This window comes from Limanda limanda, chromosome 19 (genome assembly GCF_963576545.1).
Source record: "Limanda limanda chromosome 19, fLimLim1.1, whole genome shotgun sequence".
Lineage (NCBI taxonomy): Eukaryota > Metazoa > Chordata > Actinopteri > Pleuronectiformes > Pleuronectidae > Limanda > Limanda limanda.
In genome coordinates, this window is record NC_083654.1 from 20,276,781 (window position 1) to 20,304,661 (window position 27,881).

Consider the following 27,881-nt stretch of genomic DNA (forward strand, 5'->3'; position numbering starts at 1 on the left):
CCCCCCCCACATGTCATGAAGCTGAATGAACCACTGTGCAGCACCGGGGGGGGGGGGGGCGAGGAGCCTGGACAGTAGATGGCAAAGCAAAGAAAACAATGTTGTTCTTGTTAAAATCATCTGAAATCTTTTTTTTAATTTTTTTTTTAGAATATTTTATTTTTCAAAATATTTTCACAATGCAGGAGAACATGCAGAGCATACAGAACACTCTACATTAAACATTACAGAAAATTACATAACAAAATAAAAAAATACACACATTGATGAAATAAAACTAATTAAATAAATAAAGTAAATAATTCCCCCCACCCAAAGAGAAAACAAAAAAACAAAAAAAAGTTGGTGCCTAGGAAGACACATCACAGAGAAATACCGCAATGACACAGTAAAAAATATAATTCAGAATCATCTGAAATCTTTGTCAAAACCCTTTGACTCTCTCTCTCCCCCCCCTCTCTCCTCCAGCCGTTCGGTCCCGCCTCCTGCGCCTGCGCTCGCTGTGGGACGAGATCCGGCAGCGTGCCGAGGAGAGGGAGGGGAAGCTGAACGACGTCCTGGACGTGGCCGGGAAGTTCTGGTCGGACGTGGCGGCGCTGCTCAGCACGCTGCGGGACTCCCAGGACATCGTGAGGGAGCTGGAGGACCCGGGCGTGGACCCGTCGCTCATCAAGCAGCAGATCGAAGCTGCTGAGGTACAGAGGGAGAGAGGAGATCTGTAAATATGAATATTAGATTAGATTAGATTCAACTTTATTGTCATTGCACAGTACAAGTACTTATACAACGAAATGCAGTTTAGCATCTAACCAGAAGTGCAAAAAAAGGCAGGAAAAGTGCAGAGTATTGTGCATATTAAAGTGGATATGTAAATAAATAAGATCTGTACACACTGCAAAAAAGGCCACTCCAAAAATAAGCCCAAAAAAATTAATTCAAGTTATTTTTTGCTTGTAATAAGCCAAAAAATCTGCCAATGGAACAAGTCAATATTCGCTTGGTAAGATTTCTTGAAATAAGACTTTATATTTAAGCCTTACAAGATAAGAGTGATCTTGAAATTAGCTGGGAAAACTCATTTTTAGCTATATTTTACTAGTATTGTGATGTTTTGTGTCTCATAATAAGCTTGTGATGCTCAAAAATAGTATTTTCCCCTCAAAAGTAGCATCTTTTTTTTGTCATCCTGCTTGTTTCAAGCGTATTTAACTAATTTTTAGTTTTATAATTGTGACACTGTTCTAGATTTAAGTCCACCACCTACTTGAAATAAGATTAGAAACTGGCAGTACTGCAGTAGAAATATATATGGAATATTGCAGTATTAACAGGAATTGTAAGCTATAAGGACGATGAATACACTATGAGCAGGATAAAAAATATAAATATATATAAATATGAATACACTATTGGCGGGGTTATACGGTAGTAAAAAAAAGTAACAGTAGTGCAAATGTTCCAATGATCAGTGGTTGGAGGAGGGGGTGTGTCAGTGTGTGGCAATAAGAAGTATATGAGTATTGTGCATATTAAAGTGAAAATGTAATAAATAGATCTGTACAGTAGAAATATATATATGGAATATTGCAGTATTAACAGGAATTGTAAGATATAAGGACGATGAGTACACTATGAGCAGGATAAAAAATATAAATATATATAAATATGAAAACACTATAGGCGGGGTTATACAGTAGTAAAAAACAAAGTAACAGTAGTGCAAATGTACGAATGTTCAAATGTTCAGTGGTTGGAGGAGGGGGTGTGGCAGTCCAAGCCAGGGTGGAGGGGGGAAGTACAGTCAGTGGAGAAGGTGTGTGTGTGTCGAGGGGCTCTGATCTGATTGAGCTCTTCTTCTTCTTCTTCTTCTTCTTCTTCCTCTTCTTCCTCTTCTTCGATCAGGCCATCAAGGCAGAGACGGACGGCCTGAGGGAGGAGCTGGAGTTCGTCAGGACCCTCGGGGCCGACCTCATCTTCGCCTGTGGAGAAACTGAGAAACCTGAAGTCAAGAAAACCATCGATGAGGTGAGATCAAGACATTCATTGATTGGTTGAATATTTATTTAAGCCTCGGAAAACACATTGAGGGACAAGACCCTCATTTACAAGGGTGCCGAGGGTACAATAAAGAGTTGATACATTGAAGAGTTAATACATTTAATAAATAAGACTGAAATAAATATAGATAGATAGATAGATGGATACTTTATTAATCCCGAGGGAAATTTAGATCATCCAGTAGCTTATACAGTTAACACTTAAACACCTCAATGACATATATACATAAATCACATACGGAGAATATATATACAGATACAGGAATGGGATGCAATGATGTGATTGTGTCAGTGTCCAGTAGGGAAGTGTTCTTGTGCTGCTGGGGTGGAAAGTACATTAAAAAAAAAATATATATATATATATAAATATATAAGAATATGTAGTGGTAAAGTCAGTGCATGGGGTAAAGCCAGTAAAGGGATGGACAGTGGGTTGGTATATAATAATGAGACGAAAGGAGAAGAGTAGAAGAGTATACAAATATATAGTATACAGTAATACAAGGTATAAAAAAAAAACCGTCAGTATAAAATACTATGGCCAAGTCAACTAGCAGCTACAACCAATGCAGGAGAAGATTTGTGGACCTCATTCCAAATGTAGGGCGCCTTATAACAGAAAACTGTCTTCCCCAAGTTAGTCTTAACACACATTCAGTGACTGGAGAAGATTAAAAAAGGACAGAGACAAATGCTTCTCATGTTTTCGTGCCCACTCGTATAACTCTGTCCTCCTCTCAGATGAACGCTGCCTGGGAAGGTCTGGACCGGACCTGGAGGGAGAGGATGGAGCGGCTGGACGAGGCCATGACGGCGTCGGTGCAGTATCAGGACGCGCTGCAGGTCGGTTCCCCACAGACTCAGAATCCAAATCATATCTGTCTTCATCCTTTTCTTTGCACCAGCTCACCTGTGTCTCTCTGTTTCTGTTTCTCTTCCAGTCCATGTTTGACTACCTGGACAACGCAGTGATCAAGCTGTGCGACATGTCGGCCGTGGGAACCGAGCAGGGAACCGTGAAGCAGCAGATCGAAGAGCTCAAGGTCGGCATGAGCTTTATTTTGTATTACTCACTAATGAACAATAAACTGTATCCGTCCATATTTAGGGCCTGAGCACTGACATTAAAGGTCAGATGAGACCCTATTGAAATTGTAAGGATTATTATTATTATTCAGGCAAATGAATTGGCTTTTTGAGGGCTTTAACATGCTCAACTTCTTACCAAAATTTGCAGAAAGTTAGAAAGTGGTGAAAATTTACGTATTCTGAAGGAATTTTCAATGGGCATCGCAAAATGGCTCAACTGTGCCCCCCCCCCGAGACCCCTGGAACGTGTTCACATTGACCGGTCTTCACAAAAATCGATATACAGGTGTATCATGACCAGACAAACAAAAAGTTTTTAGGTGCAATGGGAAAAACACAACAGGAAGCCTGCTGTTTTGCATTGAGTGGCCATTTTGGGCACTGACATCAAAGGTCAGATGAGATCCTTTTGAAATTGTAAGGATTATTATTATTATTATTATTCAGGCAAATGAATTGGCTTTTTGAGGGCTTTACCATGCTCAAATTGTTACCAAAATTTGCAGAAAGTTAGAAAGTGGTGAAAATTTACGTATTCTGAAGGAATTTTTAATGGTCATCGCAAAATGGCTCAACGGTGCCCCCCGAGACCCCTGGTTACAGTTTTGAATTCCCTGTGCTCATCTTTGTGTCCAGAACTAATAAAACACTTCCTCCACTCTCTCTCCTCATCCCTCCGTTCGCCCCGATCAGATTTACAAGGTGGAGGTTTACCAGCAGCAGATCGACATGGAGAAGTTGTGCCACCAGGGGGAGCTGATGCTGAAGAAAGTGTCCGATCAGACCGACAGGGACATGATCCAGGAGCCGCTCACCGAGCTGCGCCACCTGTGGGAGAACCTGGGAGATAAGATCAACCAGAGACAGGTAATGACACCAGGTCCCCCCCCCCCCTAGAACCACCCTGAGACTCCCACTGAGCCTCTATCTGTGCTGGTTTCTGTCGGACAGCTGCTTCTCGTTACAGTCCGAATATTCAAGCTCCTATTTTTAATCCGGCTCTTCTGTCTGTTCCCCACCGCAGCACAAGCTGGAGGCGGCCCTGCTGGCTCTGGGTCAGTTCCAGCACGCCCTGTCTGAGCTGCAGGGCTGGCTGAGCCACACCCACACCACGCTGGACGCACAGCGGCCAGTCAGCTCCGACCCCAAGGCCATCGAGATCGAGCTGGCCAAACACCACGTACGTGTTCTAAATGCAAACTGGAAAAACTGAGACTTCTTCTCCTGATTTTTTCCCCAGCTCTTCTTCTTCTTCTTGATCAGGTTATATTTAAACCAGTTTGAAAAGAGGCTGTTTCTTTAATCCAGACTTTTCACATTAAACTTATTTTAACATCCACAATCTTCCGCTCAGCTTTGCTTTTGCATATAAACAACAACTTGTTCCGTGTAACAAGCGTCCTCCTCCTCCCTCCTCCTCTGTGTCCCAGGTTCTGCGTAACGACGTCCTGTCCCATCACGCCACGGTGGAGACGGTGACCGGAGCGGCCGCCGAGCTGCTGGAGTCGTCGCCCGGCGATGAAGCCAGTCACCTGCGGGATCAGCTGGAGCAGCTCAACCAGAGCTGGGAGAAGCTGCTGCTCCGGACACAGGAGCGGCAGAAGCTCCTGGAGGCCGCTCTGCACCAGGTACTGACTCAGGGATTTCAAAATATTCATCCTTTTACCAAGTTTTGTAAAGATGCATGTGGTAGTTTTTGTGTAATCCTGCTGAGAAACAAAAGGACAAATTGGCAAAAACCTACTCAAGGTAAAAGTAGTATTGAGTAAAGTAAAACCGTTATGATGAAAAGCTTGTTACGGTTTAAGAGTTCATTCTGACCTTGTTCTCCCTCAGGCTGAAGGTTTCCACGGCGAGCTGGAGGAGTTCCTGCAGTGGCTGAGGAGGACGGAGAGCCAGCTGTCTGCCGCCAAGCCGACCGGCGGCCTCCCGGAGACGGCCCGGGAGCAGCTCCAGCAGCACCTGGTACCAGAGACTCACACATCACACCTTTATGACACAGTGTCGTGCACAGGAGACACAAACACAGGGTTCGGTGCAGGAACAGAAACTTGATTGATTGATTGATAGATAGATAGATAGATAGATAGATAGATAGATAGATAGATAGATAGATAGATAGATAGATAGATAGATAGATAGATAGATAGATAGATAGATAGATAGATAGATAGATAGATAGATAGATAGATAGATAGATAGATAGATAGATAGATAGATAGATAGATAGATAGATAGATAGATAGATAGATAGATAGATTACTTTATTCATCCCCGAAGAGAAATTAAGTCGTCATAGCAGCCGGTATATTTGAATACAATAAAATACAATACAATAGAATAAAATAAAAAATATTGAGGTAGAAAGAATAAAAACAGAAACACAAGATAAATAGGTAGATAAGGTGCAGTGGCAAGATGATGGTAATAGTACTGATGATATGATGGTAATGTTATTGTTAGACAGTATATAAAAATAGTACAGTATATATAGTATATAATATAACATAATATATATTTATATATGATAGTAATTATACCAATATAATAGCAGTATATTATTTGACTATACAATAGATAATATAATATACTATGAGTGTAAGAATATGTAGACAGAGTGTGCAAAAGACAATATTATTGTATAAAATGATATATAATATCAATATGGTTTATATTAACACATATCACATATGATGTGAAGTAAGTGTTCCAGTATATGGAGTGGAGTGTTGTACAGGGTTCACAGTGCAAGGAGACAGTAACAATAACACAAAGAAATCTGTTTGTGTGAATAAGCAATTACAAGTTGTAATGTTTAAGTTTGTGGAATCACACGTTAAATGTTTTCCTGTCGTTAATCACATTCTTATGTTAAGCTGCCGAATGTAAACAGATGATTAAGTCTCCAGACAACATTTATTTAAAATCGTCATTAACAGCTTTTAAGAGCAAATAAAAGTTTTTACAAGCACGATCTGGTGGAGCAGAGTATTAGCTCGCACATGCTCATCTGGTTAAATGGAGACACTTGACATATGGTGGCTATGAAAGTTTAACAGCAGCCATTGTCCCGCACGTCTCTTCTTTTTCTTTTTTTTTTTACAATATATTTATTGAGTTTTACATATGAGAAACATACATTCAAACGTTTATAAACATACAAACGAACACCCCCAACCCACAATCAAACACTCAGGGTAAAGACAATTAAATAACTTAAATAAGATTAAATAAAATAATAAAAAAAATACATATATATAAAAATATAAGAATAAATGGAAGTAAATAAAGACATAATTACACAAATACAAATAAATAAAATAAAATTCAATCAAATCAAAAGCCTAGATAAAATAGCGTTCTCTTATTCATAATATTAGTTAGTTACAATTAATATTCATCCTATTAGGTGCTGCTATTTTATTCTGTTTCACTCACTCACTTTCCACTTGGTCGCTTTCCAATTGCATGAAGGTGTCCCACATTTCCTTGAATTTACTGTTTTTCCCATATGTTAACTTCTCCAAGGCAAGGCAAGAAGCCATTTCCCTTAGCCACATTGCAGTTGTAGGACTGTCCACACTCTTCCATCTCAAAGCGATCACTCTCCTGGCTTGAAGCATACACAGGTTAATCAAAGGTGCTGTCTTTCGGCTTGGTACAAAGTGATTAGGATAGATAGCTAATATACAGAACTTTGGCTCAAGAGGGACCTCTATGGCAGCTATACGTGAGACCAGGTTAACTGTATTCTTCCAAAACAACAGAATTTTTGGGCATTCCCACATACAGTGCAACAGTGTGCCAACATAAACATTGCATTTAGGACAATTATCAGGAATGTCAGGGTTAAACTTATTGAGTTTCCCGCCCGTCTCTTCTGTCTCCAGGAGCTTCAGGCTCAGCTGGCTCCGCGAGGGGACCAGTACCATCGCCTGCTGGACCAGGGAGAGTCCATGCTGCTGGCCCGGGGGGGGGAGGAGGCAGCGCTCGGTACCACGCAGACCCAGCAGAACCTGGGCATGCTGCAGAACAAGTGGGCCAGCCTCAACACCAAGATGGAGGACCGCAAGGTGAGACTGACACTCAACCATCTTCCTAATCTGTTCTTTTTCTGTCCCGGCGTTTTAATGTAAACTTTGAAACTTTGCTTGACAGGCGAAACTGGAGGAGGCTGTTTCCTTGGCGACGGGCTTCCAGACGTCTCTGCAGGACACCATCATCTGGCTGACCCAGGCCGAGCAGACCCTGAACATGGCCCAGCCCCCGAGCCTCATCCTGGACACGGTGCTGTTCCAGATCGACGAGCACAAGGTAGATCCCTCATGAGAAATACTCTCTATCCCAGGGGTGGGCAAACATTTTGACTCGGGGGGCCACAATGGGTTCTAAAATTTGACAGAGGGGTCGGGCCAGGAACATTTGGATGGAGTGTTTTTCTGACCTAATATAAATTACATGGAAAAATCATTACATGAAAGGATTTGGCCTTCACCAAGTAGCAAAGCACTTATTTGCAAGGCCATTTAACAAAAACCCTCCTTCAGAGAAAGGCTTGCTAGCCTTTGCTATTTCGAATGCCCCCCAAAAAACATGCCTTGGTAGATGACTCTTTAATCGCACTTTGTCTGTGAAAAAAAATGTTGCTGAGTCTGTAAATTAGTCGCCAACCTCTAAGCTTCAGCCACCCGTTCTTGCGTTGACTGCTTGCTAGCGTAGTTAGCATGCTTCGTAGCAAAGTGACGGCTGACGTTGTACTCCATGAAAACTGCAACAGTTTCTCGGCATATCAGGCATACAGCCTTCGATTGGACTTCAGTGAAAAAGTATTTTGTTGTCGACTACATGTTAAACACTCTTATACAACACACTCCCGGTCAAATTTAATTTAGCTGACGCTTTTATCCAAAGCGACTTACAATAAGTGCATCAACCCCGAGGGTTCAAACCCAGAACAACAAGAATCAAGAAAGTACGATTTCTTAAAAAATAAAGCAAAACTACAAAGTGCTATAAGTATGTGCCATTTAAGTGCTTCTAAATTGTTAGTTTAAAAAAAAAAAAAATGTTTTATTTAAATTTTTTTATTTTTCTATTATTTGGACAACAGGATTAAAAGCCCAACGGGCCGTACTTTGCCCATGTCTGGTCTAACTTTCCCTGACACGTTCTCCACGTCTCTCCAGGTGTTTGTGAACGAGGTGAACACCCACCGGGAGCAGGTCCTGGCTCTGGAGAAGGCCGGCTCTCAGCTTCGCTTTGCCAGCCTGAAGCAGGACGTGGTTCTCATCAAGAACCTGCTGCTCAGCGTCCAGGCGCGCTGGGACAAGCTGGTGCAGAGGTCGCTGGACCGCGGCCGGCACCTGGATGAGGCCCGCAAGCGAGCCAAACAGGTAGGAACCGGATTCACTACCACAGATGTGATGTGTGTGTGTTTGTGTGTGAACGGGTGAATGTGACTGTGTGAAACTCTGTGTAGTTCCATGAGGCGTGGAGGAAGCTGACCGACTGGCTGGAGGAAGCCGAGAAACGACTGGACTCGGAGCTGGAGATCTCCAACGAGCCGGACAAGATCAAAATCCAACTCACCAAACACAAGGTACCGTCGGCCATTCCTCTGCTTACATGAGCTCAGTATTTTAAATTCTCTCCCGTCTGTAACTCTGTTTCCCTTGTGAACGCACACAGGAGTTCCAGAAAGCTCTGGGCTCGAAGCAGCCGGTCTACGACACCACGGTGAGGTCCGGTCGGGCCATGAGGGACAAGGCTCAGCTGCCGGCGGACTCCCAGAGACTGGACCACCTGGTGGGAGAAGTCCGGGACAAGTGGGACACGGTCTGTGGGAAGAGCGTGGAGAGGTAAAGAGGATCCACTCACTCGTTAGCTCTGGATACAGAACACATGATGATTACAGGGTTCCCACGGTCATGGAAAACCTGGAAAAGTCATGGAATTTTAAAATGTGTTTTTCCAGGCCTGGAAAAGTCATGGGAAAAAATAATCTCCCAAAAGTTTTGGAAAAGTCATGGAAATGTGTTATATTCATATGTTCATGTCGTTCATTTTAGGGATGGGCATAATTAATAGACGATCGATTAATTGATCATTAAGAATTTCGTAAATGACATTTTTTCATCGATGAAAACTATTTTATTCTAATTTCACTGCATTTTAATATAGCCTATAAATAGTGAATTTTAATATAAAAATATTAATGATTAATCGAAAATCGATCGTTAATTCTCCCAGCGATCGATTAAGACAATTTAATCGAATGCCCATCCCTAGTTCATTTATGCTGAGTTTTAAATAATTCATATGCTTTTAAAGAAATACGCTCAAAATATAGGCAGGCATACTTGGGTTTGTGTTATTTAAGGTTTACTGTATGCCTTGGAATTCTCATTGTTAGTTTGAATACTACTTTTTGTCACTTTTTCGCGTACACACCGAGATTTCACAAAATGTTCGGTCATGGAAATTTGGTTTAAAGTCATGGAAAAGTCATGGAAATCCATTAGTCAAAATGTGTATGAACCCTGTGATTAATATCTCCTCTCTGCTCCGTCCAGGCAACACAAGCTGGAGGAGGCGCTGCTGTTCTCAGGCCAGTTCGCCGAGGCTCTCCAGGCTCTGGTGGACTGGTTGTACCGAGTGGAACCTCAGCTGGCTGAAGACCAGCCGGTCCACGGAGACCTGGATCTGGTGTCCAACCTCATGGACTCACATAAGGTGTGTGCACTGAACAGAACCGATGATAAGAGCTTCCTGCTGAGCTCTGCCTTCATGACTCCGTCTCATGTCCAAACCTGCAGAGTTTCCAGAAGGAGCTGGGGAAGAGGACCGGCAGCATCCAGGCCCTGAGGCGCTCGGCCCGGGATCTGATCGACACGGGTCGGGACGACACGGCCTGGGTCAAAGTTCAGCTGCAGGAGCTGAGCAACCGCTGGGACACGGTGTGCGCCCTGTCCGTCACCAAGCAGACCCGCCTCCAGCAGGGGCTCAAACAGGTCGGACAGGAAGCCGCGGCGTCAACGTGTAAAACCTCAACATCCAGTCGTCATCTAATAACACACACGTTCCTCTCTTCCTGTTCTCCGTCAGGCGGAGGAGTTCCGGACGGCGGTGCAGGTTCTCCTGGAGTGGCTCTCGGAGGCGGAGCAGACGCTGCGTTTCCGCGGCGTCCTCCCGGAGGAGGCGGAGACTCTGCAGGCGTTGCTCCACACGCATCGGGACTTCATGGGCACCGTGGAGGAGAGGAGGGGGGGCGTCAACAAGGCCGCCGGCATGGGAGAGTCCATCCTGACTCTGTGTCACCCGGACTCCATCACCACCATCAAACACTGGATCACCATCATCAGGGCGCGCTTCGAGGAGGTGAGCGATGGAGGCAGGAAGTCAGAGAAATCTGTTTCCTGTCAGGTTCTGGTTTCTTGTGAATCTTTGCAAAGCTTCTGAATCCTTATTTAACCAGGTCTGTGAACATGATAATTGATTTCCTCTGGTAACCATCTCCTCTCCTCTCTCTCCAGGTGCTGACGTGGGCGAAGCAGCACGAGCAGCGGCTGGAGACGGCTCTGAGCGAAGTGCTGAACAACGCCAACCTGCTGGAGGAGCTGCTGTCCTGGCTGCAGTGGGCCGAGACCACCTTGGTGCAGAGAGACGCCGACTCGCTGCCTCAGGACATCACACAAGTCAAATCCCTCATCTCAGAGCATCAGGTGGGTTTCTACATCGAAGAATGTTTACTGAATGATAATTTTGTTTTGACTGTTAGAATGACAACAGTTGTAACCAAGGAAAGACTGTTTATTAAAAAGTGAGCGAGAAAAAGAAAACACAAGAAATAGAATCTGAGATAAAAGCCGCTCTGCTCATCCACTGCTTCATTTGATTTCCTCCAGGATCATATCCACTTGAATAATGCTGACATTTTTTTTTGTGCATATCAAACTTTATGACGAATTTACAAACATTTTCACTTATATCCCCTCCAACAACCCCTCATTCACACAGACAAAGAAAAATAAATAAATAAAATGGACAATGACAACAGACATCAAACTAATGGAGTAAAAAAAAAAAAAAAAAAGGCAGGATCATTTCACAAACTGTTATTCAGTCAGTGTTATCCATTTCATTGGTCAAAAATGACATAAATGATTCCCAAATACAAGCAAACTCCTCCTTTTTTTACCTTTAACAATGAATGTCAATCTCTCCATTCCAATACAAGTCATCAACTCCTTCTTCCATATTGCCAGTGATGGTGGTTCTGACATGGACATTCTTAATGTCTCTTAAACCTGACTGTGTTTGTACTGGTTGTTTCCATCCTGAACGTGTTTGTTGTTCTCAGACCTTCATGGAGGAGATGACCAGGAAGCAGCCGGACGTGGACAAAGTGACCAAGACGTACAAGAGGAAACCAGCGGAGCCTCACAGCAGCCTGTCGGAGCGGAGAGGAGCTCGTACGTCCACCTGTGTTTACATCCGTCCTGCAAATATTATCATCCCCTGCTTCTTGAGAACAACAAGTTCTGGAAACGTGACTCATTTTAAATCTCTGCAGGCAAACAGCAGCAGCAGCAGCAGCAGGCGGCCGTGCAGGTTCCAGGAGGAAACCCACGACTCAACCAGCTCTGTGCCCGGTGGCAGCAGGTCTGGCTGCTGGCGCTCGACCGCCAGCGCAAACTCAACGATGCCCTGGACCGACTGGAGGAGGTGAAGCAAATCAAATACTGTCAAAGTCTGGGTCCCGGCCTGTGATCCCAATCCTGAACAATCAAAGCTCTTTCTTTAATATCAGATATTGTGTTTTGACATCATCCCCACGTTCTCGTTCTCAGCTCAAGGAGTTTGCCAACTTCGACTTTGACGTGTGGAGGAAGAAGTACATGCGCTGGATGAACCACAAGAAGTCCCGCGTCATGGATTTCTTCCGACGCATCGACAAGGACCAGGATGGAAAGATCACGCGTCAGGAGTTCATCGACGGGATCCTGGCCTCCAGTAAGAGAAGAGGGATCGTTTGGTTTATACTTGATAGATAGATAGATAGATAGATAGATAGATAGATAGATAGATAGATAGATAGATAGATAGATAGATAGATAGATAGATAGATAGATAGATAGATAGATAGATAGATAGATAGATAGATAGATAGATAGATAGATAGATAGATAGATAGATAGATAGATAGATAGATTACTTTATTCATCCCCGAAGGGAAATTAAGTCGTCATAGCAGCCGGTATATTTGAATACAATAAAAAAAAACAATACAATAGAATAAAATAAAAAATATTGAGGTAGAAAGAATAAAAACAGAAGCACAAGATAAATAGGTAGATAAGGTGCAGTGGCAAGATGATGGTAATAGTACTGATGATATGATGGTAATGTTATTGTTAGACAGTATATAAAAATAGTACAGTATATATAGTATATAATATAACAAAATATATATTTATATATGATAGTAATTATACCAATATAATAGCAGTATATAGTAATAATGGCAGCAACAGTATATATAATAATAATAGTAAATATAATAATAATAACATGTACACATGTATAAATATGTGTATATAGACTTATATATACAAAGAATATACAAAGAGTATGATATGATATGATATATAGTAGAGGTATAAATATAAGTATTTGACTATACAATAGATAATATAATATACTATGAGTGTAAGAATATGTAGACAGAGTGTGCAAAAGACAATATTATTGTATAAAATGATATATAATATCAATATGGTTTATATTAACACATATCACATATGATGTGAAGTAAGTGTATATGGAGCGGAGTGTTGTACAGGTACACAGTGCAAGGAGACAGGTTTAGTGCAGTTCTGTGATGGTGGCTCTGACAGAGGGGGAGGAGTTGTACAATCTTATTGCGGTTGGGAGGAACGATTTCCTGTATCGTTCCTTAGAGCAGCGGGGTTGAATTTATTGTGATAGCTGCGTTTATTCTATTCCGGATTATTTATGGATTCTGGTTTTGCCTCCGTGCAGAGTTTCCCACCAGCAGACTGGAGATGACCGCGGTGGCCGACATCTTTGACCGAGACGGAGACGGTTACATCGACTACTACGAGTTTGTCGCGGCTCTTCATCCCAACAAGGACGCGTACCGACCGACCACCGACGCCGACAAGATCGAGGACGAGGTGAGAAAAACTGTTTGAGTCCCGATGAGTGGACGTGAGCGATGAGACGCGTCCGTCCACTGACTTCCTGACTGTCGTCCACTGACTTCCTGACTGTCGTCCACTGACTTCCTGTCTGTCGTCCACTGACTTCCTGTCTGTCGTCCTGCAGGTGACTCGTCAGGTGGCTCAGTGTAAATGTGCCAAGAGGTTCCAGGTGGAGCAGATCGGAGAAAACAAATACCGGGTAAGATTGTTCACTTTGAGTTTAAAAATAGAGAATAGATATTAAACTATTATTTCATTTCAAGACACTTTGACAAAGGTCTGTTAATGTTAATTGTTTCTTAATTGATATTTAATTTAACTAAGTGAAAATTCTTAAGACCTGAACTTCTCATCAAGTTCAATAATTAGATTTAGATTCACTCTGACAAACAAGAGAAATTAAACCAGAAACTTGTGTTATATTGTTAAACATATCTTTGTAAAAACTGTTTGATCCAGATCTTTTTATTATTATTATTATTATTATTATTATTATTATTATTGATCTATTGTTAACTGTGTCTTCACCAATTAACAACTCACACTTAACTTCACAGCGTTTGAATGTTTCCATCTCACTTCACTACGTCTTCCTGTGTTTGTTCATGTTTTCTGTTTCAAAACAAGTAATAACATTGATATAACATGTTAATAACGTGTCACAGAACTCAAGGATTTGTCATCATCACATTAACGAAACCGTGTAAATGTGACGATACTCACGGAGCTGCTGGGTCACAAAGAGTCAGTTAGAAAGAGTTTGATTAAAATATAAGTAGTTTTTGAGCCTCATGCTCTCATTCACTTCTTCACTAATGAATCTGAACATCAGAAAACTTAAATAACAGTAAAAACTTAAAGTACATGATTGTAAATTAACCCATTTATCCTTTATTAATCCCGTCCGTGCTCTCGTTCAAACACAAAATGAATTCCTGGATCCGAGTCCTGATTTATATCCATCGCTGAAACAATCGGGTTCTTTTTGGGGTCGTGCCCCCCCCTCCACAAAAGGTCTTGAAATCTGCTGAGTCATAAGTTACTTAAGACAAATCCTGTTTAAAACCTTAACTCCAGCAGCCTGTGAGTATCTGTGCATTATTTTACAGATTAACCCCTAAAGCCGTTTTCAACAGCTTCTAATGGAATCGGCCATCACTTCCACAGCTAGTGTGTGTCTGTATGTGTGTGTTTCTGTGTGTGTGTGTGTGTGTGTGTGTGTGTGTGTCTGTATGTGTGTGTGTGTGTGTGTGTGTGTGTGTGTGTGTGTGTGTGTGTGTGTGTGTGTGTGTGTGTGTGTGTGTGTGTGTGTGTGTGAGTGTGAGTGTGTGTCTGTGTGTGTGTGAATGTGTGAGACTTTCTTCATTCCACCCTGAGCCTGCAGGTTTCTCACCAGGTGTTCACTCCATCATTATCCACTGGGTAATGATCCCAGCGTCTCTCTGCAGGACACTGGGGGACGCTGCTCGTCCACTCGCTCTTCTGTCTGCTTCTCTTTCTTCATCTCACTGTCGTCACCTCATCTTCATCAGCCTGAAAGCGTTACACAACTTTTTACTTGTCTTCTCACGCCACTAATTCTCCAATAACAGAGAACTCACAGTTTCCAGTTTATTAAGAGTTTTCAGAAGATCTTAAAGATTTATTATATTATACATATATTCACACATGAGGAACCTCCAGTTGTCGTCAGTACTTGTTGTTTCACTCTTGCTCTGTTTCTTTCTCCTTGTGTTCCTCTGCTCCGTGTTCGCTGGATTTATTGTAGTTCTTCCTCGGAAACCAGGTAAAGTTGACTGCCGCTTGCTGTGAGTGGACGAGAGGGATCTGCTTTCACGGCCCCCCCCCCGATGGAGTGCTGCGCCCGCCATCACACGCTCACAAAATACAGTTATCTTTGTCATATATACAGTTACTTACAGAGGAGAAGCAGCAGCACTCCATCGTGGCTCTGCGACGTGGAAGCAGGTTCCTCCGTCTGACTTCTGTTCCCTCCTGTGATTTGTTGGGTGTTGAAAGTGACAAATTGCACAATGTGCAGCCGGCGACAGGGACACGGCTGCAGTGGTGATTAGTGGTGAAGTGATTTGTGCTTTGGACTGAGGCTGGAGAGCAAATCAAGCTGCTGCTCGGAGAGAGAGAGAGACTCTGAAAGTTCCTTCTGTGCTGGTGTCGCTTGGGAACTTCTGCTTTTAGCGACTGAACGTAGAGATGTTTGTGTTTTCTTTCTGCTGTAGATGATCCTGTGTAGATCTCAGCCGCTGGGAGAACCGGGCTGAGAAGCTCCTGCATGTTTCTTCTCCTGTTGCATGAAGTAGAATGTTCAGATTCGGTTCTTTGGCTGTTTGTTTGGTTTGATGCTGCAAATCATTTCAAATCAATATGAACAACGACTGTTTTACTCACTAAGTTTTTCCTCATTCCTCCTCTTTTCTGTTCTCTCTCACTTCTCTCTCCCTCCTTCTTCTCTCCATCTCTGGTCTTTGTGGGTTCTCTTTGTGTCTCTTCAGTTCGGCGACTCTCAGCAGCTGCGTCTGGTTCGGATCCTGCGCAGCACGGTGATGGTGCGAGTCGGAGGCGGGTGGATGGCTCTGGACGAGTTCCTGGTTAAAAATGATCCATGCAGAGGTGAGTGGCGTTAACAACCACACACACACACACACACACACACACATTCACACACACACACACACACACACACATTCACACACACACACACACACACAAACACAACCTCGTCAGCCTCCTCTGTCTCTTTCACATCTTTATTAGAGCTCAAACAAATCTGGATTCTTAAAGCCATTATATATATTTATTTATTCCAAATCAATGTATTTAAATTTAGTTTATTTTGTAATTATTATCAACAAATGTAGTGAGCAGTGTTCATCACATACACAGTAACATTTTCAATTAAAAATAATGATTAAAACATTAAAACACACTTTGAACTTGACATTTTGACTTTAATGGAAATTAAATTTATAATAATTTCAACTATAAATATGTCGACATAACAAAACAATAAATCATATCAAGTTTTTTATAACATAATACACAAAACACTTAAATTAATTTCCGTTCTACAGATAATTTTTATTTGTCACTCGACATATTTAGTCCAAAAAGCCTTTTAACAAACACAACATGAGAAGAAACATCTGTAAAACAAAAACTACAACTTTCTTTGCATCACACAAACACACACAAACATTCACACACACACACACACACACACACACACACACAAACACAACCTCGTCAGCCTCCTCTGTCTCTTTCACATCTTTATTAGAGCTCAAACTAATCTGGATTCTTAAAGCCATTATATTTATTTATTTATTTCAAATCAACAATGTATTACATTTAGATTATTTTGTAATTATTATTATCAACAAATGTAGTGAGCAGTGTTCATCACATACACACAGTAACATTTTACAATTATAAATAATGATAAAAACATTAAAACACACTTTTAACTGAAAAATTTAACTTTAATCGGAATTAAATAATTATTAATTACGACTATAAATATGTCAACATAACAAAAATATATTTATAATTCAACTGTTTAAATCAAAATTAACTCACAATTAATCATATCAAGTGTTTTCTAACATTATTATAATACACAATTCACTTAATTACAATTAATTCATTACTCAACATATTTATTCCAAAAAGCCTTTTTAACGAACACAACATGAGAAAAGAAACAGCTGTAAAACAAAAACTACAACTTTCTTTGCATCACACAAACACACACACAGACACACACACAGACACACACAGTCACACTTCACAGCTCCTGACGCACGGACACTGATCTGGAGTCAGTTCATCAGCAGGTGAAGCAGGAGCTTCTCTCTCCAGAGTTTCTTTCCAGTGACGTCTACAGTCGGTGTGTTTGTCGACTCCTCCGAGCGGCGTTTCTCTCTCTCTCTCTCTCTCTCTCCATCCCTCCATTTCTCCATCTCTCCATCTCTCCATCTCTCCTCCCACATCCCAAAAACAAATCTCTTGTCGTCCTGAAGGAACTTTTCATCTCACCTTTTTATTTCTGTAAATTCACTTCCTCTCCTCTCCTCTTCCGTCTCTCTTCCCTCTCTCATTTTATTTGACACTTCCTCTTTAAGTACAACAGTGGTATTGCATGATCCTCAGTTCTCTCCTCTTCCTTCCCTTCTCTTTTTCCCTCCCTTCCTTTTTCTCTCTCTTCTCCAGTGCAACATCCAGGACTTAAGATTCTCCGCTCCGACTCCAGTAGCTCCATCTCATCTCGTATAGGTTGGACTTCTCCTCTTCCTCTCTCCCCCTCTCCTCACTGCTCGTCTTCTCTCCGTCCTGTTTGTTCTGCTCTGTTCCTTTTCTCCCACGTTCTTCTTCTTCTTCTTCTTCTTCTCTTCTCGTTGGATTTATTATCCTCTCGTTTTTCTCTCGTCATCTTTCCTCCAACTCTTCCTCCTTCTGGTTTTGTGTTGGTTTGGCCGTGTCGCTGTGCCTTGCTGACTGTGATCACCTGACTAACGTTGTGTCTCCCCCCCCACCCCCCCTCTGACCTCCTGACCTCCCGCCCTCCTGGCTTTCGTGCTCACATTTACAAAAAACAAAACCTCCCTACAGGGGGCGCTCACACTCGTCTGGACCCCGAGTGGTCGACTGTATGTGTGTGTTCATGATTTATCTCTGTGGAGTAATTTTTGAATTTGTACTCATTGTGCGATGCCAGAATCTGTGAGTGTGTGTGTGTGTGTGTGTGTGAGTGTGTGTCTGTGAGTGTGTGTGTGTGTGTGAGTGTGTGTGTGTGAGTGTGAGTGTGTGTCTGTGTGTGTGTGAATGTGTGAGACTTTCTTCATTCCACCCTGAGCCTGCAGGTTTCTCACCTTGTCTCTTGTGTCTCTCAGTGACAGTCACTCCCGGCTATTTCTGCTGCCGAGGTATCTACACTTCCTCTCTCTCTCTTTCTCACTTCCACTCTTCCATCTCTCCATCCGTCCGTCCAGCTGTCAGTCTTTAACCACATCTGTCCTCTGTGTGTGTCTATATATGTGTGTGTGTATAGTTTCTAACTGTGGTCAGGTTTGTGTGTCCAGGCACTGACTTGTGTTGCCTCATGCTTTCCTCACTCGCACTAAAAGCAGGAACTGGCCAAACCCTCGGTCTTTCTTATCTACTTTATTCTCTCAATAATTACTTTTATTATCAATTTGCAAATATGAGACGGTCACAAATCATATTGTTAACTAAAGTTTGATGCTCGGGCACAAACCGAACCAGGATTTGTCAAACTTCTAAAGTGTGTAAGACCTGGGCGTGGCCAGCCTGGGTTTCTAATAACGCCGGCTTCCAACGCAGCTCCTTTAAGTGCGATGGCTTGTTGGTGGAGGACACAATTACAGGGTGCACCTGACCGGCTGGCGTTTGGGGGGGGACGTAATTACAGGGTGCACCCGTTAACTCGCCCAGCCATGCTGGTCGGCTGCAGCCCTCTCTCTCTCTCTCTCTCTCTCTCTCTCTCTCTCTCTCTCTCTCTCTCTCTCTCTCTCTCTCTCTCTCTCTCGGTTCTTACAGCCTGTTTTCCTCTTTTTCATCTTGTTCCACCTCCATGTTTCTCCTCCTCCTCCATCTCTCTCTCTCTCTCTCTCTCTCTCTCTCTCTCTCTCTCTCTCTCTCTCTCTCCATCTCTCTCTCTCTCTCTGTGGCTGGCTATCCACCGGCTTCTTGTCGTCTGCTGGGGCTGCTGCTGCACTTCTTTCTGTGCGAGAATGCTGCTGAGTGTCTTTTAGAGGAGGGAGAAATTCTGAATCTCTCCCGATGAGCATTAAACCAGGCATGCCCCCCCATCCTCCCTCCTCCCTCCCCCCCCCCCCCCCCCCTATATATTCACACACAAGCTGCAGAGCTGAGACTTCAGAGGTAGAAGAAGTAGAGAAGAGAGGCCGAGCTTTGCTCCCATAGAAACCTCAGAGGATTTAAAAACAGATTTAAAAAAACGACCAGAGACACATGTCGTTGCTTCGAGGACGAGTTTGATTTTCGGTTTGAGAATTAGATGAAGATCTTGATATGAAGCTACGGGAAGGAGCTAATTATCGTAGCTTAGCATAAAGACGAGAAACCTCAAGAATCAAAACGCTCAATAATCAACATTGTTTTTTTAATCCGTCCAAGTTAAAGGGAAAGTACGGAAGCGTATTGCATGCACTTACAAAAAAAAAAAGTTTGAAAAACAGGATTATTCCTGTTTTTCAAACTTTTTTTTTTCCTGTTTTTCGAACTTTTTTATTTTCTGATTTTACTAGAAAAATCCTGTTTTTCGAATTTTTTTATTTTCTGTTTTTACGAAATAAAAATCCTGTTTTTCGAACTTTTTTATTTTCTGTTTTTAAGAGATAAAAATCCTGTTTTTCTGAGTTTTCTCCGGAAAAGGTGTTCCCTTAATCCTGCCTGAAGCTCTCACATGCATGGAGTCTGGTTGCTGCTGCATCAGCCTGACCCTGCAAAAGACTGATGTAGCCGAGCGGTTTGTTACTGTCAGGAGGCTTCAGCCGAAAGAGGACACGAGAAATGGTTATTGAATCGGGACATCACACTCGTTTATTTTCCTTCACACTTTTCTCTATCGATAGAACCCCTTTCCGTTAGAACCCCTTTCAAAACAAGAGTCCCAACCACCAACCTGCTTATAACAGGAACTACACATCAATCTTCTATAATGAAGCCACTAATGGGAAAAAAACAACAACTATCCTCTACCTATCTGTAGCATATCCCCCGAAAGATGTCAAGACTTTCAACTGATGTTTTCAGGTTTATTTGACGCTACGTCTATGGACGCTATACGTCACTTTCATAGGATTTTTATCTCGGAAAAACAGGGAAAAAAAAAGTTCGAAAAATTTGATTTTTATCTCGGAAAAACAGGAAAAAAAAAGAGCTTTTTTTATTTTTTCAAGTGAATGCAATACGCTTCCGTAGAAAGAGTTGTATGTATAATGTGTAGAAAGTTTAAAACAAATTATCCTATTTATGTCTGTACTGTTAGTTTAAAGACGACTGGCGGGACAGAAGCACTTTCCCCCTGTTTCCAGTCTTTATGCTAAGCTAAGCTAACTGTCCACGTGCTCCAGTTTGATATCAATCTTCTCTTTGAACTCTTTAAAGAAACAATCAGCGTTTCTAACGACTCTACCAAGGTGCACTCATAACGTCCTCAACCTTAGACCCCGCCCCCAAACATCCGCTCACGTGCACTCTCATGAAACATGCACGGACTGATGTCTGCAGCCAAGGAAGCACTGACTCCTCCCTCACGCTGCTCGCTGCCTCTGCCGCCCCCTGCTGGAGGAAAACTGTGAGGCGACGGAAAACGCACCAACTAATTTGTCTTTACTGTTTCTCTCTCTCTCTCTCTCTCTCTCTCTCTCTCTCTCTCTCTCTCTCTCTCTCTCTCTCTCTCTCCTCTCCCACTCTCTCCCTCTCCTCTCTCTCTCCCCCTCTCTCTCTCTCTCTCCAGCTCGTGGGCGAACCAACCTGGAGCTGAGGGAGAAGTTCATCCTTCCTGAGGGAGCGTCCGTGGGCCTCGCCGCCTTCCGCTCCCGGGGACGCCGCTCGAAGCCGGGCTCCAGGAACGCCTCCCCCACTCGCTCCTCCTCCTCCGCCTCCCACAGCGGCGCCTCCCTCCCCTCGGCCCCCTCCACGCCGGCCACGCCCACAACCTCGGCCTCGTCCAGGGTGAGATGATCTCAGACGTCCTGTAGTGATCTGTGTTGTTGTCGTCATCTGATGTTGGTGTGTAAGAGCTGTTGTGTCAGTGTGTGTGTGTCTGTGTGTGTGTGTGTGTGTCTGTGTGTGTGTGTGTGTGTGTGTCTGTGTGTGTGTGTCAGAGGGCGAGTGTGTGTTGTTGACGTTTCACAGTGTTCACTTGTTGTCATCCTCCTGTTGTTGTCAAATATCACCACATCCTTAACTGTGAATTTTTATTTTTTGTTCTTGTTTCTTTGTGTTGTTCTTTCCTTCCTCTTGTTCCCTCGTTCCCTTGTTCCCTCGTTCCCTTGTTCCCTCGTTCCTTCCTGCCCCCCCGGCTTCACACATGATGGGTTTTCTGTTCAATAAAAATCATTTGCTCTCACACAAACACACACTGCGCTGCACTCCCTCGCTGTCCAACCCCTCCCTCCTCCTCCTCCTCCTCCTCCTCCTCCTCCTCCTCCTCCTCCTCCCTCCTCATCTGCTTCTCTCCTACGCTGCTTTGCTCTCCTGCTCCACCCTTCCTTCCTTCCTCCCTTCCTTCCTTCCTTCCTTCCTTGCTCCCTTCCCTTCCTCCCTCCAGTCCTCCCATACTCACTCTCGTGACTATGCTAAGCCCTGGCTGGCTCACAGTAAAACTCCAACGTCAACCAAGTGCCACTGCTGCCCAGATCTGGGTCTGGGTCTCACCACGCCCGGGCACGAGGTAACACACTCACCCCCGATCACCCACCCACCCACCTCCCCGTCCCACCCCCCCACCCCCACCCCACTGACGCGCTGATGCACTAACTCCAACTCGTGTAAAGTTTGACGTTAAGCCGAAACTGTGGGAATCCTATTTATTTAATTACAGATTCGGCAAATCTCATCGGGTTCGAACCTGTTTGACTCGTGTGTGAAGGTGCGACTGAGTCATGAGATTAATAATCTGATTAATTGATTAGTTAATCGCCTCCTTCTTTGCTAATTGATCATTAATCACATTCTCATGATTAATCTTATAACAGAACTATAATCAATAAAATGTTTCGGTTTTTATAGATCAATTTAATCAATAGTGAAAGTGTTGAAGTTGCAGCCGCAGTTTGTTTTTGTCACAGAGAGTTTTGTTCTTTGTGTTGAGTTTTAGTTTGTGTGTTTGTAGGTCTGTTCCTTTGTCCCGTGTTGAAGTTGTGTTCATAGCGTCCGTGTCGACAGTGTAAATGTAACATGAGGCTCCACAGTGGAGTCTTCCTCAGCTGACGTGTCCCGGTTGCTCCTGCAGGGGGCGGCGTCGGGATCCAAACTGAAGCGTCCGACTTTCCACTCGAGCCGCGGGTCGTTGACCGGGGAGAACGGAGGAACGACACCGGGAAGCAAACCAACACGAACCGGTGAGGAAACAGGAAACACATCTCTAACGTTTGGTCCCGTCAGAGGAAAATAAGATGTTTGTAGATAGAAGATGATTCACAGATACGCAAACAAGGACTTGCTTTAGAATAATATCAGCACGCTAACACAGAGGACGATATTTAAATTTAAGTTTACATTTTGACCTGATGACAAAAAGTGAATGAATCAACTATTTGTCCTGAAGGGGGCGCCAGATCTCAAGATAATCGATCTGACAGACTTAGATGTTTCACTGGTGTGTGTGTGAAATCTTTGACCTGCTGGTGGCGCTAGAATGAAAGTTAGGGATTTTTTTAATCTCCACTTCTTCTTTCTCTTAACCCCTTATTGCCTAATTAATTTTCCAATTATATAAAAAAAATATTATTTGTGTTTTTGGGTTAGGGTTAGTCATACAGATGCTAAATTAAGTGGAGATTGTTAATTTCAATATAGCATATACAATAGATATAAATGTAGGTATGATGCAAATGAGCGACATTAGGCATAATGGAGCATAACCTTAATTTAACCAATTTTCCAGTCAGTCCTGGTATGTAGATTATTATACTGATGCTGCTTTTGCTTGACATTGAATAACAACATATGTTTCTGTTCAATCATTGCTGTTCCATCATCACAGTATTTCAAATACAGATTAATATCTCAAAATAACTTTGCTGCACAGTCCCAACCATAGATATAAAGACTAGATGCCTCGTCTGCGTTGCCGGCCAACGGAGACGAACGTCACCACATGGCGGCCATCTTGCTACGGGGCAGCTCGCTCACCCATAACATTGTGTTGGTAGTGGTAAAAACCATAACTTGCTTAATTTTCAACCGATTTTGAAACGGTCTGGTTTGTTATAAACGTCAGAGATGTAGATATGACACATATTTATTATTAATAAGTACACAGTGTCATAACTACATCTCTATTAGTTATGGTTATTTACCACTACCAACACAATGTTATGGGTGAGTGAGATGCCCCCTAGCAAGATGGCCGCCATGTGGTGACGTCCGGCTCCGTCGAACGAGACATCTAGTCTTTATATATATCTATGGTCCCAACTGGCTACTATGTATTTTCCACTCCGACCACTAGATGGCGGCAGAGTGCTTCCAATACCTTCATGGTATGTGTAGTATTTGCACCTGAATGGGGTTTGAGGCGAATTCGCAACATTCGTCTACAAGGGGTTAAGCATTTTGTTAAATAACCAAAGTTTATTATCCTAGATTATAATAAACCGACTTACGTCCTTACAATAACATATCTTTAAACATAAATTTAAACATTTTCCTCTTCTCCATTTCCTCCTCAGACCCGAAGCGAGGCGCCAGTGGTCCGACCAGCCGCGCCGGCAGCCGGGCGGGAAGCAGAGCGAGCAGCCGGCGTGGCAGCGACGCCTCGGACGCCTCGGAGCTCCAGGACGCTCGCTCCGTGGGCTCGGACACCTCCGACACGCCGCGGCGACCGGGCAGCGGCGCCAAACCCTCCAAGATCCCGACCATCTCCAAGAAGACGCCCAGCCCCAAGACCCTGGGCTCCGCAAAGAAATAAGAGCCGGGACGAGAGAAACCGGATCCCACCTCCGTCACGGAGGGTGGGCCGCTGTCATCGGCCATCTTGGGTTCACCCGCTGCTCCACCTCCACCCGTGGGACTTGTACTGAATCTCTGCACTTTGACATCAGGGGGAAGGAGGAGACGGATGAGACGTTCTTCTCGTTCTTTCCCCGTTTCTAGAAAAATGTCTGAAAATAAGAACCAAGAGGAAAAAGGTTCTGGTCTGACGTCTCAGTCCAGAGTCTGTGGGGGGGGGGGCGAAGCCGACTCCTCCCCTTTAAGAAGCGACTCCAGTTTGCCTTCCAGTCTCCTGCTTCCTCTTCCACGAGTTCCCCCCCCCCGGCGTGGAACCGAACACCGGCTGATGAGACGTGATGCTGCCTTACTTTCACACAGAGAGTCTTCAAACTGCTTTACACCACACTGACACACAGACACGCACATGGTAACTCAGAGGGCGGGGCCGGGGGCGGGGCTCACCACCGCCACCACCAGCGCCGCCACCGCCACGGCTACGAAAACAAAGAGGAGCTCGAATGTCCTTCAGGAAAAAAAGAGAAGAATTGTGGGTTATTATTTTGGCTTGTGGGCCAGATGTCTCAACGATGAGTTAAAAAAGAAAATATGCAACGGCCGCCCGGCGCTTCCTCTGGCGAGAGAAAGCGTCACCTCAGCAGATGGGCGCCCGCCACATGTGGCGAGCTCAGGAGGCGTGAAACACACACCGGCCGACCTCAGGCCCGGGGGGGCGGCGGCGGCGGCGGTGCTGCAGCCGAGGACAAACACTCGCACACTCACACACCGCAGAGCTGACTCCTCCCCACCGCTGGAACGCTAGGATCCGACCCGTGTCGGGGGGCGTGGTCAGTCGCTCGCCAACGCATCGATCCGACGCAACAACGTGACAAACTGGCAATAGAAGGACTGTTTCCATGGAGACAAACTCATCTCACAGCGCTGAGCACATCAGTGTTAACCCGTGTTCACGGACTTCAACTACCAGCATGCACTAGTCGTCTCTTCCTCTGCAGTTCTACCTTAATGTCCACACTGCGTTGCCCTTAGCAACCCAGCAGCACACACACACACACACACGTTAAGGGATGTGCGTCACGTGTGTCTTTGTTACGAGAGGTCGTTGACTTGTCACTGAATGCAAACATTTTAATTTGCGAATGTGGATTTTTGCTTCTGTTTGTGTTTCTGGTTAATTTATAATCCAGTTGTACTTTTTGTTTTTCTAGCTTGAAAGAAGAATCTATTTATTTTTCAGTTTCATGTCATATCGGCGTCGGCGGAGACGAAACGCGCCGGTGAAAGAGTTTATGATTTTTGTACCGAGGAACGTGTGTCGTGACTCCGCCCTCTGGTCCCTGACGCCTTGTTTGTTCTTTTTACTCGTTTCGCTAACGACGATAATTCCCAGAACTCGACCAAAGGGGTTTTCCCTTCATGTGGAGACACGCCCACAGATATGAGTGACAGGAGTCCTGGGCCGAGCGGACCAATGAGAGCGGGTCCTCCTCCCTCACGTCCCGCCCCCAGCGGCTCTTCTTCTTCTTCTAGGCTTTTTTCAAATGTCCCGTGGCCAGCGGGTCGAGGATGAAGATTAGAAAAACTAATGAAATTACAGAAAGACAGAAAGAAAAACATCTTAAGGTGATTTTTATTTATTTATTGTCTCTCTGAGAAGGGGGGGGGGGGCTCTCTGAGTGTGATGATGAGAACATGAAAGGGGAGGGGGGGGGTTAACAGGAGTCAATTGTGTAAAAGTTCAACAAAAAACTAAAATATAAACATTTTTTGTTCTGTTTTTGTATTAAAATATGCTTGCAGTAAAACTCTCTTGTGTCTGTGGTTCTTTTGGATTTATGCTTCATATCCGAGCTTCACTGATCTGTGAATTCTTTAATTGATATTAAATTAAGAGATTTTTTGATAATCATCTAATTGTTTAATTAACTTTTTATTGTAAAAGTAACAGAATTCACACATTTTATGAACTAAATTACGTCTTTTGGAAGTTTGTTAGTTTGTGTTTTTAAAGTTCTGATGTTTCTGAATATGTAAAATCTGGTTCAAATCCAATTAAACATCTGGATCTATTGAATTTAAATGTGTTTTCATAAGGAGACTGTTTACTGGGAAATCTGCTGGTTTGTGTTTAGCAGCATAGCTCAGTTTTACACCACATGAACATTCAGATTAATTGTGCACATACAGTAGAAGTTGTGTGTTTGATGTCTTTGCAGCTGTTTTCTTTGTGATTATCTCACGTTTATTTCACTTCATTAGTTTTATGTCCTGACTTCAGTTCATTCTAGATTAGATCAGATTATCCAGTTTTTATATTCTAGTTAATCTGTGCACAAGCTGACAAATGTCGTCTTTAATGCAGCTGTTGTGTGTGTGTGTGTGTGGTGCTGGGGCAGATTGTGAGTCTCTCCCTCTTCGTGTGTGTTGATGTGCAACGACCGGACATGTCTCAGTAATTATCCTGCGAGGCGATAAGGACACGCCCGGCTGGCTCCTCTCCTCCCTGGAGGTGAGGAGGTGCAACCAGGAGCTGGATCCTCTCCTCCCTGGAGGTGAGGAGGTGCAACCAGGAGCTGGATCCTCTCCTCCCTGGAGGTGAGGAGGTGCAACCAGGAGCTGGATCCTCTCCTCCCTGGAGGTGAGGAGGTGCAACCAGGAGCTGGATCCTCTCCTCCCTGGAGGTGAGGAGGTGCAACCAGGAGCTGGATCCTCTCCTCCCTGGAGGTGAGGAGGTGCAACCAGGAGCTGGATCCTCTCCTCCCTGGAGGTGAGGAGGTGCTACCAGGAGCTGGATCCTCTCCTCCCTGGAGGTGAGGAGGTGCAACCAGGAGCTGGATCCTCTCCTCCCTAGACGTGAGGAGGTGCAACCAGGAGCTGAAGCTTCTCCTCCCTGGAGGTGAGGAGGTGCAACACAGGAGCTGGATCCTCTCCTCCCTGGAGGTGAGGAGGTTCAACCAGGAGCTGGATCCTCTCCTCCCTGGACGTGAGGAGGTGCAACCAGGAGCTGGATCCTCTCCTCCCTGGAGGTGAGGAGGTGCAACCAGGAGCTGGATCCTCTCCTCCCTGGACGTGAGGAGGTGCAACCAGGAGCTGAGTCCTCTCCTCCCTGGACGTGAGGAGGTGCAACCAGGAGCTGGGTCCTCTCCTCCCTGGAGGAGAGGAGGTGCAACCAGGAGCTGGATCCTCTCCTCCCTGGAGGAGAGGAGGTGCAACCAGGAGCTGGATCCTCTCCTCCCTGGACGTGAGGAGGTGCAACCAGGAGCTGGATCCTCTCCTCCCTGGAGGTGAGGAGGTGCAACCAGGAGCTGGATCCTCTCCTCCCTGGAGGAGAGGAGGTGCAACCAGGAGCTGGATCCTCTCCTCCCTGGAGGTGAGGAGGTGCAACCAGGAGCTGGATCCTCTCCTCCCTGGACGTGAGGAGGTGCAACCAGGAGCTGGGTCCTCTCCTCCCTGGAGGAGAGGAGGTGCAACCAGGAGCTGGATCCTCTCCTCCCTGGAGGTGAGGAGGTGCAACCAGGAGCTGGATCCTCTCCTCCCTGGAGGTGAGGAGGTGCAACCAGGAGCTGGATCCTCTCCTCCCTGGAGGTGAGGAGGTGCAACCAGGAGCTGGATCCTCTCCTCCCTGGAGGTGAGGAGGTGCAACCAGGAGCTGGATCCTCTCCTCCCTGGAGGTGAGGAGGTGCAACCAGGAGCTGGATCCTCTCCTCCCTGGAGGTGAGGAGGTGCTACCAGGAGCTGGATCCTCTCCTCCCTGGAGGTGAGGAGGTGCAAC

The 27,881-nt window shown here is 44.4% G+C and overlaps 1 protein-coding gene across 2 annotated transcripts in view; it reads left to right on the top strand.

Moving 5' to 3' along the window:
* macf1a (microtubule actin crosslinking factor 1a) overlaps positions 1-25,711 on the top strand; it is a 134,101-nt gene extending 108,390 nt beyond the window's left edge. Inside the window, exons 77-106 of one of the 2 annotated variants that reach the window (XM_061092257.1) lie at positions 469-695; positions 1,903-2,025; positions 2,799-2,900; positions 2,999-3,100; positions 3,840-4,013; positions 4,171-4,326; positions 4,577-4,774; positions 4,983-5,111; positions 7,037-7,219; positions 7,305-7,460; positions 8,333-8,539; positions 8,626-8,745; positions 8,835-9,004; positions 9,719-9,878; positions 9,962-10,156; positions 10,251-10,523; positions 10,679-10,867; positions 11,506-11,617; positions 11,719-11,870; positions 11,996-12,158; positions 13,188-13,342; positions 13,494-13,568; positions 15,138-15,155; positions 15,880-15,997; positions 17,597-17,659; positions 18,277-18,309; positions 20,889-21,106; positions 21,705-21,827; positions 22,389-22,497; positions 23,830-25,711. In XM_061092257.1, the coding sequence (XP_060948240.1) occupies positions 469-695; positions 1,903-2,025; positions 2,799-2,900; positions 2,999-3,100; positions 3,840-4,013; positions 4,171-4,326; positions 4,577-4,774; positions 4,983-5,111; positions 7,037-7,219; positions 7,305-7,460; positions 8,333-8,539; positions 8,626-8,745; positions 8,835-9,004; positions 9,719-9,878; positions 9,962-10,156; positions 10,251-10,523; positions 10,679-10,867; positions 11,506-11,617; positions 11,719-11,870; positions 11,996-12,158; positions 13,188-13,342; positions 13,494-13,568; positions 15,138-15,155; positions 15,880-15,997; positions 17,597-17,659; positions 18,277-18,309; positions 20,889-21,106; positions 21,705-21,827; positions 22,389-22,497; positions 23,830-24,068 (4,442 nt within the window). In that variant the 3' untranslated portion in view covers positions 24,069-25,711. The remainder of the gene's footprint in view (positions 1-468; positions 696-1,902; positions 2,026-2,798; positions 2,901-2,998; positions 3,101-3,839; positions 4,014-4,170; positions 4,327-4,576; positions 4,775-4,982; positions 5,112-7,036; positions 7,220-7,304; positions 7,461-8,332; positions 8,540-8,625; positions 8,746-8,834; positions 9,005-9,718; positions 9,879-9,961; positions 10,157-10,250; positions 10,524-10,678; positions 10,868-11,505; positions 11,618-11,718; positions 11,871-11,995; positions 12,159-13,187; positions 13,343-13,493; positions 13,569-15,137; positions 15,156-15,879; positions 15,998-17,596; positions 17,660-18,276; positions 18,310-20,888; positions 21,107-21,704; positions 21,828-22,388; positions 22,498-23,829) is intronic. The other variant, XM_061092256.1, reaches the window with a different exon arrangement.
* The last annotated feature ends 2,170 nt before the right edge of the window (positions 25,712-27,881 follow it).